This window comes from Gorilla gorilla, chromosome 21 (assembly GCF_029281585.2).
Source record: "Gorilla gorilla gorilla isolate KB3781 chromosome 21, NHGRI_mGorGor1-v2.1_pri, whole genome shotgun sequence".
Lineage (NCBI taxonomy): Eukaryota > Metazoa > Chordata > Mammalia > Primates > Hominidae > Gorilla > Gorilla gorilla.
Window position 1 is genome coordinate 26,725,200 of NC_073245.2, and position 14,531 is coordinate 26,739,730.

The 14,531-nt window shown below is 38.8% G+C and overlaps 1 protein-coding gene across 1 annotated transcript; it reads left to right on the forward strand.

Moving 5' to 3' along the window:
- The first annotated feature begins 880 nt into the window (after positions 1-880).
- On the forward strand, positions 881-12,755 carry SNRPB2 (small nuclear ribonucleoprotein polypeptide B2). The gene is made up of 7 exons (XM_004061830.5): positions 881-1,653; positions 3,144-3,242; positions 3,639-3,811; positions 8,769-8,909; positions 10,370-10,420; positions 11,854-11,942; positions 12,376-12,755. Exons 2-7 carry the CDS (start codon positions 3,179-3,181, stop codon positions 12,533-12,535), a joined length of 678 nt encoding a protein of 225 aa, XP_004061878.1. The 5' UTR covers positions 881-1,653; positions 3,144-3,178; the 3' UTR covers positions 12,536-12,755.
- Positions 12,756-14,531: the final 1,776 nt, after the last annotated feature.

Genomic DNA, 14,531 nt, shown 5'->3' on the forward strand with positions numbered 1-14,531 from the left:
ATAATTCTTTGACTGAGATAGGACATTTCTTCTCATTTGTTTATTTATTTTAGAGATGAGATCTCACTATGTTGCCCAGGATGATTTCGAACTCCTGGCCTCAACCAGTCCTCCTGTCTCAGCCTCCCCAAATGCTAGGATTACAGGTGTGAGCTACTACACTCAGCCATTTCTTCTAGTTTTAGATCTATATAATAAAAGGATGCTTTTCTGGGATCCCTTAACATTCTCTACACTCATGTGCATGTTCAAAGCATATTTATTTTACTGTTGCCTAGTTTTCCATGTCATTCATTGATTTATCCAATGCATATTAATTATCAGTCACTTTTCTCATTACTAAGGGTACTTGAGTGAACAGAGCAGACAAAACCCCCACCCTTAAAAAGCTTATATTATTTTCAAGTTGTTGCAACTTTAGGTGTTTTTTAAAAAATAAAAATTCCCAGCTGATAAAACCAACTTATTTGACAGCTACCTGCCTCACCAATATAACCAAATTATAGCCAGAATTCAGAAATAACATTTTTGAGCATTTATTGTGTCTGACAATGTGCCAATCACTTTACATTTATTTTAGCTCATTTAATGCTTACAACAACTAGAAGAAGGTACTATTAGGATCTCTATTTTACAGATGAAAAAAGTGAAGGTCAGAGAGATTAGTTAAGCAGAGGGTACAAGATTAGGTTCCAGCTGACTCTTAACAACCATTTCATATTCCAGGTGATGCTTTACAGACATCTGATGAATGGATGGATGAATGAATGCATGCACTTTCGGAACTCCCATTCAGCTTGGCATAAATACTAACTCCTTAGAATACCCTAGAAAAATCTAGACCTTTTGTTGGAAGAAAAGAGTGGGAAGGGTGGTAGGGAATTATTTTTTCGAGTGAATTGAGGCAGATGATCTTACAGATGACTGGGTTCTACTCAGCATGGTTGCCTTATCTGGTGAGAGATGAGAATTGGGCAGACACCAGTTCTGTCTGCCCTGGGCCCTCAAACTGGGTAGCGTCTGAGATTCAAGTTCATCAGCTCAGTGTTGGAGGACAGTTCCTGCAGAGCCCCATGAATCAGAGGAGACTCGGAGGCAGGAGGAACTGGCTATCCTAAAGGTGATTTTAAACCGGGGTAGCCAGAGCCCAAAGAAGGGAGAAACCAGGACTAACTGCCCCATAGCATGAGGGGCAGCGCCTGTAAAATTACATAGGATTTGTAAAGGTGGAAGGCACTGTTGCGCCGGGTAAAGCTTCGCAAGGTCGTGGTAGGGGAAACGATTCACTCCCCGTCCCTATTCCCTCGCAGCATGGTCCTCACAACCCCCTTCTCTTTCCCCATTTCCATTTCCGGACTCTTCTCCTGCCCGCACGGCATACGCACGCGCAGAGAGATTGCCAGCCCTGGCTGCCAGAGACCCGGAAGCATCGATCGGCTCTGTGCTCGGCTTCTAGACTTGTCGCGCTCGATTGAGGAGCGTGGCTACGTTGCTTCCGGCGCCTGGCTCCGTTTCCTGCTTTTGGTTCTTACAGTAGTCGGCGTAGGCCTCAGCTGGGTTCGTGCGCCTTCTACCTCGCTGTTTCGGTTTTCCTGGCTCCTCGGCCCTTTTCTCCCCTGTTGCAGCTGGGAGCGGACGAAGCGCGAAGCTGGGGTGGGTACGCGTTTGGCCCGGGTTTGGATCTCGGAGGGGCAGGCTTGGGGGTGAGGAGACTGACTCTGGGGCCGGGCATCGCGTGGCAACTCCCTTGGACTTCGTTAGGGGGCCTTGGGCGAAGGTGCTTGTGTCTGGAGAGGCGGGAGGCTTGCGCGTACGAAGTAAAGGATAGTTAATGTCAGTCTGCTTGTGCGAGGCGTGGACAGTTCACTGCGCTTTCAGGTGTCTTCCAGCGGCTCCCTTTTGGTGGTGGCGGGTAATTCAGGGTGTCCCTGTAACAACGCAGCCCACGATCAAACCTCGCATGAAACCCTGCAAGAGCCTCCCCTTTGTCCCCCTACCTTCACTTTGACCTCTGCCTCAGTCACTTCCCTTTCGTCGTCTCCTTTGCGACCCCTGCCCCTTCTCCAGATTTCGATTTAGGGGGTCGCAAGGCTTTGAGAAGCGTTACGTTTTACCTGTTACCTGCACAAGTGCAGCCCCTGCTTGTAGGCTCTTCCCTTGTCAGTCATCCAATGCAGTTCACATACAGTGGGTGCTCTGTAAATATTGTGAGATAAAGGAATATGTGGGGCACACAAGGAAATCATCCAAGTTCACAATTTGCAAGTAAAAACCATGTAAAAAATGCAATAGTGTGGTATATGAGGAAGAGAAGTGTAGAGGAGAAAGCAAGGGCTGAATTTCCAGGCCTGATGCTTATTAGCTGTGTGACCTTAGGCCTAAGTTCCTTACCTGGTAATAGCTGTTAATAATAGCTACTCTTAAGTGTTTACCGCTGATGCAGAACTGTGCTAGAATTCATTTAGCCTTCTGAGTTCTATTGGGTAGGTTCTGTTACCATTCTTATTTTACTGATGAGGACCTGAGAGGTTAAGGAACTTCCCTCAGGCAAACAGCTAGTAAGAAGCATAAATAGGATTTGAATTCACATCTGGCTGGTACTGGAATCTGAGTTTAATCGTCATGCCACACTGCTGTCATTGAGCTCCTTTCTTTCAAGTCGGTTAGAGATTACCTTGGAGTCCAGACAGCTTGGTGATGCTGTATACAAATTAATAGGTACGGAAGGACTTTGTAAGTGCACCCATTAACTTCATTCATGTCTAACCTTATGATTTTTACTGGATGTACATTTGCTACTTTGGTCATTTTTCTTCAAATCTACATTTTAAAATTATTTCATTGAGGAGGTGGAAAGAAAATGTCACGTGTCATAAGTGAAACGTAAGTGTAAAAATAAATGTGTTGAATTAAATGGTGTTACTAAAATCTGGCTAGGTATTGGTGCTCCAAGTTTTGAGCGTGAAAAACTGTTCTTCTGTATGAAAAGGAGGGCTAGTAGGTGCTGGAGATACGATAAAGGCTACAGCCAAACTGACATTTTCTGACAACTGGGATTGAAAGAGAAATGAAAAGTTAATAATTCTTGTGTTGTGTCCTTATGCCACAGTCCAGTATAATTTACTCCTTCCTTTTTATAACAGATTTTTTACTGTCTCCTGAAGAATTTAACACAAACATGGATATCAGACCAAATCATACAATTTATATCAACAATATGAATGACAAAATTAAAAAGGAAGGTAAGTGCTTTTTAGAATACTTGTTCACTACTAAAATGTGTTTATTTACTACTGTCTTAAAAATTGTACTGCCTCAAAACCTCTCACCTCATCATCTTAGTGCCTGAAATAATGGTTTATTCCATTTCCTATAGGGATTTGAAGGCTTTTAAAAAACAAAAATAGGTAGGAACTGACAGTGTGTACAGTCTGTTTCTACTCATAGATATAATGGTTTCATATAACTTTTAAAATTATATATAGCCAATGGGAATAGTATATGTTTTTATAAATATTAAAATATATAACTGTATAAATAAGTGAATGGTGGGGGGGCAACTCAATGCAGTATCATTTTATGAAGACTTTTATCATTATTTTATTACCAATAACCTGTTTCTTTTCTAATTTGGACAGAATTGAAGAGATCCCTATATGCCCTGTTTTCTCAGTTCGGTCATGTGGTGGACATTGTGGCTTTAAAGACCATGAAGATGAGGGGGCAGGCCTTTGTCATATTTAAGGAACTGGGCTCATCCACGAATGCCTTGAGACAGCTACAAGGATTTCCATTTTATGGTAAACCAATGGTAAGCCAATTCCATTATTTCACTTTAATCAAGAAATTAATGATATTGATGGGACAGTAGATTTGTAAATATGCTTGAAACTGTGGCTGTTGCTTTCTGCTTTTAATTATGTGTGTTTGGGTTTATGTATTTTTATAGAAAAACAGTAGCAGTAGAGTTTAATTTATGACAGTTCAGATGGGCAAAAACAAAATACACTGAGATGTAGAATATTTTAAAAAATAATGGCAGTCTAGGCAATAGTCTTATCTCAAAAAGTTAGAAATTAATAATATCCTGGAAGACTTGAAAAGAAACCTGTTTGTAAACTTGTAAAACATTACAAAACAAAAGTCATGAGTCAAAGAGGAAATTCAGTCTGAAGTTTTAGAAAATGTCGTAGTGAAATACTATGTGTCAGAAGCTGCACAGTCTAGATGAAACAATGATCTAAGGAAAAATGATAGGTTTAAACTCATAGGTTTTAGGAATAACAATGGAAATGAAATGGTTATGAATGGAGAGTTTTAAACTGAGGAATGACATAATGAGATTCACATCTAGCTGCTGGATGAAGGTCGCATTGTGGGAGGGACAGAAAGGAAGTGGGAAACTCAATTAGGAGGCCCTTGATGTAAGTCAGAGATGGTAGAGGATCAGATAAGGGTGACCACAGAGTGTGAAGCAAGGGGTTTCTATGTACGAGTGAATACACCACATCTTAGGTGTGGATTCCAAACTGCTTTTTTTTCTGCGATTAGAATGTGATGTGAAGGAGTGTTGGACAAAGAGCCAAGGGCCAGGGTTTAGAGGAGCTGGGTCTTCATTCTGGTTGTACTGTTAACTGGCTCTGTGCCCGTGGTTAGTTTTACCACCTCCGGTAAACAAATTGGTTGTTCTTTGGTCTAATGCAGGCATCAGCAAAAACTGTAAAGAAGTACATAATACCTTAGGCTTTGTAAGCCATATGTGGTTTCTGTTACCTGTTCTTTTATGTACTTAATGTTTTTTAACAACCCTTTAACATTATCTAAGAAAATTCATGTAGGCCATGCTAATGCAGGCTGTGGGCAGGGTTTGGCTCACAGACTGTGGTACAGACCGCTGATCTAACCCATTCATTTTGCAGATGAAGAAACAGGCACAGACAGTTTAATTGTTCATCTAGGTTATAGTAATATAACCAGTGGCAGCCTCAGGAGTTGACAACTAATCTAACAGCTAGTATTGTGGGTTTTTTTTCTGCATTACAGGTCAGCAAACTTTCCGTGAAGGACCAGATAGTAAATATGTTACACTTTGCAAGCCAGATAATCTGTGTTGCAACTACTACTCAACCCTGCTTTTATAGCAGGAAGAGCAGTCACAGATGAGAACAGGCAGTGTTGGCTACAGACAGTAGTTTGAGGACCCCTGTTTTATACCATGATGCTTAATTCAAGACTCAGCACCTTTTTTTCTGTTATTAGAGCAAGTTCTTCTCATCCTCTATCCAGCTCTCCTTTTCCCATCACTTCCCAGCTGACTGGAAACCATTTTTGTGGAAAAGCCTATCCCAGGAAACTGTGGGATGGTACCTATGTAATGTAATTTTTAGTAAATTGGTGTTTCCTGAAACCAGGCGGTCTCTCATAGTAGTATAAAGAAACACCGTAATTGAGATCTCAGTTGGCAGCAGCATAGGGCCTGGGTTTTAGCTTACATCTAAAATTATATTAACTTGAAAGTACAGTTTCTTCCCATAGAGGGTTTAGAGCTATTTTGCTGAGTTGAGATGACAAGTTTGCATGTGTCTGTTACTCAGATACAGGAAAGGAAATTGTTGGCTGTGTTGGGCACCAGCCTCACCTTGCCAACTAATTATTTTTTAAAATTAGTGGGAAAGTGTATTAGATTGATTATTATATTGAAGCATTTTGGGAGGTCTATTCTTTTCCTACAGAAAGGTAACAGATACTGCCAAATCTCCATCTTAGAAGAGGGGAAATAGAGTTCTTTGGGCTGTCTTGTTTATGTCTTACTGTGGTTTTAGTTGCTCTCCTGTTTTAACTACAACATACCGATCAGAAATGAACAAAATTTGCTATAACTTGGAACTCAGAACAGAATTACTCTCTCTGATTCAAGGGCATTTAGTTAATGCCAAAAGTACCTTAATAAAGTAGAACTGTCTTCCTAAGGGCTTCGTCATGAAAACTTTGGCATAAGTGTAAATCTTGCCCTTCTCTAAGTTGTGGTTAGACTTTTATCTCTAATAGGTATTTAGCCTAGACTAGCGTTTCTCAACCCTGTCACTTTGGACATTTTGAAATGAATGAGTCTTTGTTGCAGGGGGCTGTCTTGTTCATTACCCCGTGTTTAACAGCATCCCTGGCCTCTACCCACAGGATGCCAGTAGCATAACAATGAGTAATGTCTCCAGCTAGTGCCAGCTGTGCTCTGGCAGACAAAATCACCTCTGGTTGAGAACCACTGGTTTAAATGAGCCAGCTAAGAACTATTGCTGAGATCAGGTATTTTCACAGGTGACTAGGTCATAAGGACAGATAAATCAGGTCACCCAAGATCTATTCAGGTCAGGCACGAGGTTGCAGAGCCAAGGGAGTTGTGAGGGAACCCTTAGGACCAAGTCAGAAGTTAGTCTAACCCTTCAGCCTGTCTCCTTTTGGTTAGATGATGATGGCAAGACTAGCAGAGTTGCATGCAGGGATAAGCACACTTAGAGCCACTGTGGTACGGCAGCCCAGACCAGCCAGAAAGAGCCTAGGATTCTGAGGTGTGGGTTTAGGCCTACTCCCTCCCCTCTTGTTTCCCCAGTGTAGTCATCTCTAGCTGAAGTAAAGGAAGAGGAAGAGCTGATCTTGGTTTTGACAAATTCTGTGCTTTGTAATCCACACTACTTTAAAATGTTTCTTGTTCTCTTCAGATCAAGATCAAATTCTTATTATACGAGGCAATAAAATTTTGCATACCTATTTTATACAAAGTAATTTGTACAAATTACTACAAAGTAGTAATCTGTATGGATTACTACAAAGTAGTAATTTGTAGGATTATTGCATTTTGATCAGAGAGGCAATAATTATTTCAGCTCCAAGGAGGAAGAGTTTGCTTGAAATGAAGGTTGGAGATTGCAGATAGTCATACCTAGATAATGGTTTAACTCATGGCAGAAATATTCAGACAGTTCATTGGCGCTGAGTGTAGTTATGTGATAATGCTTTAGGCCAGGGCTACTCAAAGTGTGGTCCCCATGCCAATAACATTACCATCTTCTTTGTGCTTGTTACAAGTGCAGAATCCCAGGTTTGCCCAGACCTACTACATCAGAGCTTTTACCTGCTTTCCAGGCATTTGGAATGCAAACTATAATTGATCGAATACTGTCTTGGACAAGTTTTTGAACCCTTCCCTGTTGTAACAGGTGCCTCTTGGTGCCAGCATGAAAGGCATATGCAAGTGGTCCAGTCACACTATCTGTGATTCCATTCTTTTGTTTCCTTTTAAATCATTTTAAAATTTAGTAAGTTGATTCCACTGTTAAAGTCATTTCATGTAAAGGTGATAGATTCAAAGGAAAGTCATTCCCAGTCTTCTGTACTTTTAACTATTGGAAGTAACATTCCATATGACACATTCCACAGCTGATTGACACATGTCAATGCTTCTATTGAGAGTCACTGGTAAGGGGAAGGCAACTCTCCAATGCATTTTTGTTGTTGTTGTTTTTGTTCTGTGTGTGTCTGTTTTTTTAAACACACGTGCTTATAGCAGCTTTATTCCTAATCGCCAAAAACTGTAAACAAACCAAGTATCCTTCATTGAATGATGTAAAACAAACTGGTACATCAATACGATGAAATACTACTCGCTGTTAAAAGCAACGGCATAGATGAATCTCAAAGGCATTATGCCAAGTAAAGGAAGGCAGCCTCCGGGTTACGTCATGTATGGTCCTATCTATGTGACATTCTGGAAAGGGCAGCAGGGGCAGAGAACAGATGAGTGTTTGGAAGAGGAGGGGTGGGGTAACAAAGGGGAAGCATGAGGGGATTTTTAGGTGATAGAACTGCCCTGTGTCCTGACTGTGGTGGTAGATACATTAGTCTTTACAAGTGTTACAACTCAGAGCTGTACATCCAAAAAGTTACGATGCAAAAAAGTTTTATTTAAATCCCCACATTTATGATGTTTAGAATTCTAAAAAATGAAAAAAAATTCAAATAAACTCATTAAAAATGGTTTAAAAGAAATTTTCTATCTAGTTTTCTGCCAGAAAAGTTGTTCTGTGGGGACTCTGCCAAACCAGCCCTAGTGTTATGTGGGCCTATTCTATCTGTAAAACAGGATTAGTCTAGAATGGTGATTTTCTTTATTTTTCACCACCTCCCTCAAATTGCATCCCTAGGTGCTTCCTCTGTGACTGTGGGGTGAGGGTAGGTTTGGAGAGAAAAGGGCATTTGGCCTCCAGTGGGCTCTGGAGCCGCAGTTCTATGTCAAGCTGAGCAGTTTTGCTTTTGTTTGTTTTATATGTTGTTTGTTGAAAACCTCTGGATTAGAATAGCTGATCTTGAGCCAGATCCTCAGGCACTGAGGAGATTTGAACAGTTCAGGATTCCAAAGCCCGCTGGTGGAGCCCACTCATTTGTCCCTTTAACACTTCAACGCAGTTTTCTCTATTCTTTGATTAAATGGAGAGAAGCCGTGGTACAGATATTTCAAAGTCCTGTGTTTCTCACACAAAAATGTATGTTTTTTTTTAATCTAATAAACACACTTGAATCTAACTTTGTCTAAATTATGAATTATAGCCCACAGTTTACTTCCATTTGGCACTCAGTATATTCTGACAGATTTCCTTAGGGATATGTTTAAAATTAGCTTGTAGTGTATTTGCGTAATGAAATTTGAAATATTAATGACTAGTGTAAACATCCTTCAGCATGAGAAGTAACCTGTTTTCAAATAATTAAAACAGCGAATACAGTATGCAAAAACAGATTCGGATATAATATCAAAAATGCGTGGAACTTTTGCTGACAAAGAAAAGAAAAAAGAAAAGAAAAAAGCCAAAACTGTGGAACAGACTGCAACAACCACAAACAAAAAGCCTGGCCAGGTAAGAAAGACCAAGAAAGTTCCTGTTTGTATTGGTGTTAAAAACTTGATAGATGCTTGTCTTACAGGTGAGGAATGATCTTAGGCTTGTCTGTATATGTGCATAAATGTGTGTTTAAAAGGTGATTTTAAGAAGCTAGAATGGTTGACTTATAAGATTCAGTATTAAGAAACAAAATATAAACCTTAACATGGAGATTTATATTAAGCAGTTTTAAATTTGCATGGCATTTAATTCCATCATTGTTTAAAATATGTTAATACCTTTTGGTTTATTTCTCAAGTTTTGCTGCCTATAAATAATACTGTAGTTATTATCTTTAATCATGAGTACTTCACTCAAAGTGTCTTTCTGGCCGGGCGCAGTGGCTCTTGCCTGTAATTCCAGCACTTTGGGAGGCCGAGGCAGGCAGATCACGAAGTCAGGAGATCGAGACCATCCTGGCTAACACGGTGAAACCCCGTCTCTACTAAAAATACAAAAAAAATTAGCTGGGCTTGGTGGTGGGTGCCTGTATTCCCAGCTACTCTGGAGGCTGAGGCAGGAGAATGGCATGAACCTGGGAGGTGGAGCTTGCAGTGAGCCGAGATTGTGCCACTGAACTCCAGCCTGGGCAACAGAGTGAGACTGTCTCAAAAAAAAAAAAAAGAAAAAAAAAACAAAAAAAACAGTGTCTTTCTTTGAACAATTCAGTAATGCAAAATATAATTTGAAATACCAGATACAAGTGAAATGAACTGCTTGGCACCATGGTGGCTCATGCCTATAATCCCAGCACTTTGGGAGGCTGAGGTGGGTGGATCACCTGAGGTCAGGAGTTCAAGACCAGCCTGGCCAACATGGTGATACCCCGTCTCTACTAAAAATACAAAAAATTAGCCGGCCGTGGTGGTGGATGCCTGTAATCCTAGCTACTCAGGAGGCTTGAAGCAGGAGAATTGCTTGAACCTGGGAGGCAGAGGTTGCAGTGAGGCAAGATTATGCCATTGCACTCCAGCCTGGGTGACAAGAGCAAGACTCCATCTCAAAAAAAAAAAAAAAAAAAAAAGTGAAATTCACCAAAAAGTAATTACTTCTGGATTGAAAGTGATTAAAAGTCAGTTTTACTAAATGACTTATGTCCAGTTGTTTTTAAAAGTGAGACTAGGCCTTGGTTTTCTCTTATATATTTCTCCATAATTTTAAAGCTAAGAGGTTAAATTTTATAATATTCTATTTAAAGTTTAGGGCTGGCCTTAACAAAAATAACCGACAAATTAAGAACATGAGTGTTTGAGTCAGTGTTAAGATATAAATTCTTAAAGTAAAATTAAATGGAGTAAGAAGGGTAAAATTAAATGGAGTAAGAAGGATATCTGTTGGAATTAATGTTATTTTTAATGCAGTAATTATAAATATAAATACCTGCTGCGTTTTTGGAGGGATTGGATATTTAAACTCTCCCTATTTCTTTTGCTTAGGGAACTCCAAATTCAGCTAATACTCAAGGAAATTCAACACCAAATCCTCAGGTAATTTTTTTTCCATGTCGTGCTTACCTTAAAATAAGACTGTAAAAAATTACAGCGGTGGTATAAAACAATTTCCGTGTCTCCAAAAACAAAATGATTTCATCTACAAGACACAGTGCGTTAAATTGTCTGCCACTGTAATGTAAGAACTCACTCCTGAAGAACATTTTAATTCTTTTTTAGAGAGAGAAAACGACACCTGACTTTATTTCTTGTTTTCCATAATGAATCAATGACAGAATCAAAATGACAGACTTTAAACTCTAAGGGCTGGGAGCAAACATTTTGGTTTTCTCTACAGTACCTAAAGCTTTACACAGTTGCATGGGTGAGGGTAACTGGCAGGGTCAGGGGCTCTCTTCCATTCCAGTTAGTTGAAACACTACAGTGTACACTCTTTGGGCACATAGTTTTATAGTTACCTTTGCTCTCACTTCCTGAACACAAATAAATTTCAGCCTTTTTTTTTACGCCTCCTTGTACAAATGCTTTAGAAACTCCGTATTAAATCTCCCCTTGACATACCTCAAAGAGAAAGCCTCAGTAATGTGCTGATGGTTTCATACTTTTTTTTTCCAGATGCCGGGGTCTGGCAAGATCCTTAAATCCATAGAATTCTCTGTACCACTGAGGTTTTTCTCCTCTTGTTTTAAGTTACTTGGATTTTTTATCTCCTCAGCATTTATAGTCCAGTTCACAAATGCCAGCACTTAATCCTCTAAGCCTTGAGTTGTTCACTAATTATTTTTTATACTTGCTCTTTTCTCTTTTATGACAGTAGCCTGAAGACAGAGCTCTTTTCTTATATAGAAGACCCTTTCTTTAGTTCCCCGTAACCTCTGGGTGGGAAATCAAATGAGTAATATCTAATAAACTAAGTGTTTGTTACTGCTTGTTTGTATGTAACTAGATGCTGTGTATATCTCATTTATTTGCCAAAAATAAGCAAATTAAAAGTCCCTAAGCAGTGGTTCTCGGTGGTAATCTTTCTAGTTCCAATTTTCTTTTTTTTTTTTTTTTTTTTTTTTTTTAGTATGCTGGGAAGTAGTAACAGTACAGAGGAATTGAGTATCTGAGTGATACTGAGTATGGTAACCAGCTATGGAGGGGTGACATTGCTGGCCATCTCTAATTTTGTTAAGATCTTTGATTATGTTATCCAGGTGACAAAATTCTCCAATCACAACTCACCTCCAGAAGCTTAAAACATAATTGTTTCATATACTGTTAAACACTTAAGAGATTTGTAATTTTCCAAACTTTCAATGTCTTTACTTGAATGTCTGCCTTGCTTAGTTACTGTAAGGTTTTGATTTATTTCTCCAGTGTCATTGTTTTTCAGCTTTATTGTTTGATATAGTAAGATTTCACACGCCTAGCTTACGATGCTGTTTAAACTTACAAGCTAACTTTGCCTTTTTACTTTTTAATAGGTCCCTGATTACCCTCCAAACTATATTTTATTCCTTAATAACTTACCAGAAGAGACTAATGAGATGATGTTATCCATGCTGTTTAATCAGTAAGTTTTTTTCATAAATAAGTCTGTTTCTGAGAGCTTCCTCACAGGACAAGTAGTACTTCCGTGGGCTGAATCCATTTATCACACAGCAGTAATTCCTTACAGGTTCATTGATTTGGTTTGGGATGAATCATGAATTGGAGCCAATTTGCCGATTTAGCAAATAAAAAGCTAAATTTCCTCTAATGTTTGAATTCTTAACTCTGATTGATGTAATAACAAAGCTTTGATATAATATAAAATAGAATTAGTTTATTCTTGCAGTTCTTCCGTGGTATTAATTACACATTAGGCTCTTCCGTCTACTCAGTATTCTTGGTTAGGGTATGGTTATTTTTCTTGGACTAGTATTAGGAAGTTGCTTAACAAATTTTAACACAAAGCAAACATTTATGTACTTGCTGTATACATGAATTGTTTTTCTTCTTTATAGGTTCCCTGGCTTCAAGGAAGTACGTCTGGTACCAGGGAGGCATGACATTGCTTTTGTTGAATTTGAAAATGATGGGCAGGCTGGAGCTGCCAGGGATGCTTTACAGGGATTTAAGATCACACCGTCCCATGCTATGAAGATCACCTATGCCAAGAAATAACATTTGGGATAGTCGTCTTTAAAAGACTTGGTGTTATTTATAGTGTTTGTTTTGATAACATTTGGCTGGGTCATTTTAATAGTTAGAGATGAGGAGGAGTAAAAGTGAAATTTGTGTGAAGGACTTAAATTATCCAGTGTTTCTTTAGCCTTGGTGAACTATGAAATACGAAGGCCTTAATTTTGTACAATAAACTTTTATTTGTATTCTGTGTATATAATGCTTTCTTGATTGACCCATCGCCCTATCATCAAATGACTTCTAGTCTAGAACACACTTAAGGTTTATAAACTTGTGTAATAGGATGCTTTTCTAGTGTTACTTTGGAGGAGCTAATGATACAACATCAATGAACCATTCAATAAAAGTTAAGTAAAATTAGATCACAGAAGCTAGTAGATGACTGTTGTATTAATGGTAACAATGATTGTTCTGGGTATTAGAAGAAAATGAGACCCAGGCAGGATCTAAATTTGATCTTTGTATCCTTTTAAGAAATGAATATATTATTTTGCTGCTAGTAGGGATTCCACAAGTTTTCTTCATTCAGTATTAAATAAAGGCTGTTCTTACTGTTTACTGAGAAAACAGAAAGGGAATGCTATCTTCACACTTTGCGTTTAATGCTCTTTCCTTCATGAGGCAGGACTGTTCTAAGGTTAATATGCAACCTCTTTATTGAAAGACCTCCAGGGTAAAAATTTTTTGATTGATAGTCTCTTTTCCCCCTTAAGACAAATAGACTGATTAATAAAGAGTTGCCAGTGCTAAGCTTGCTACTTCTTTGTAATTCTTAAACACCAATGTTCAAGTATTTCCAAAGCCCATTTTCTTTAGTTTTTGATTTATGTTTAAGGCTATTGATTCAGTCCTCTGCTGAGTAAACCATGGGTATCTCCAGAAGTAGACAATTTGTTTTTACAAGTATGGTACATATTAATAGTAACAACAACAAAAAAGAAAACAGTACTTATTTTTCTGGTGTTCCTGTTTTAGTATTCCTTGAACAAAACCTTTATCACTTGGAATTTTTATTGTCTACTTATGGAAAGACTTAGACTTACGTAGACAGTATCACATTACTCCTATGCATACATAAAGGGGAAAAAAAATGTTTCCCATAACTTTGTCACATTTAGTCTGACTCTTCTGAATAACTTTTTTAAACCCAGTAGTCAAGCTCCTGTACTTTTGTAAAATATATTAACAGTGAATTACTAGAAAATGGGCCATGTTCTTGTATATTACAGTGATGTCAATTGCTGATAAATTTTCTAACTGCTTACTCTCGGATACCATACTTGTCTAAGAACTGAAAATAATTCACAGACTGATCCCGTGCCCAGGCCTGGCCATGCTTTGAGTGGCTGTATTGGAGCAGAAAGGCCAGGGTGGCTCACCTGGGGTGAGAACGAGGGGGTTGAATAGTAAGAGGGGTCGTGTAGGTCTTCTTCAGGATTTGCTTATACTCTGAGTGAAATGGGGAACTATTTTAGAGAATTTTTAAAGTGGGTTAGAATTTACGTACAATAAAGTTCGCCCATGTTAGTGTTCCATTTGATGAGTTTGGGCAATTGTATATAGTCATGTAATAATCAGTACAGAGCATTCCATCACCCCCAAAATTTACCTTGTACCCCTTTGCAGTCAATCTATTCCCCTCTACCCTTGGCCGTAGTCAACTACTGATCTGCTTTCTGTCCCAACAGTTTTGCCCTGTCTGGAATGCTTTGGAAATGTATCTACTGTTGCCTATATCAGCAGTTCCACCAATGAGTGGGCATTTGGGTTCTCCAATTTGAGGCTATTAAGAAAGTGGCTATGAAAATTTACATACAAGTCTGGGCATATGTTCTGTTAGATTTCAAGCAGAAGAGTGATAAGTTAGTTTGATACAATTTCTAATTTATATAAAAGTTGCAGAAATAGTACACAGAACTCTCATAAACACTTCAAATTAATCATTAATGTTTCTAGGCTTCTGGGCTATTTGAGG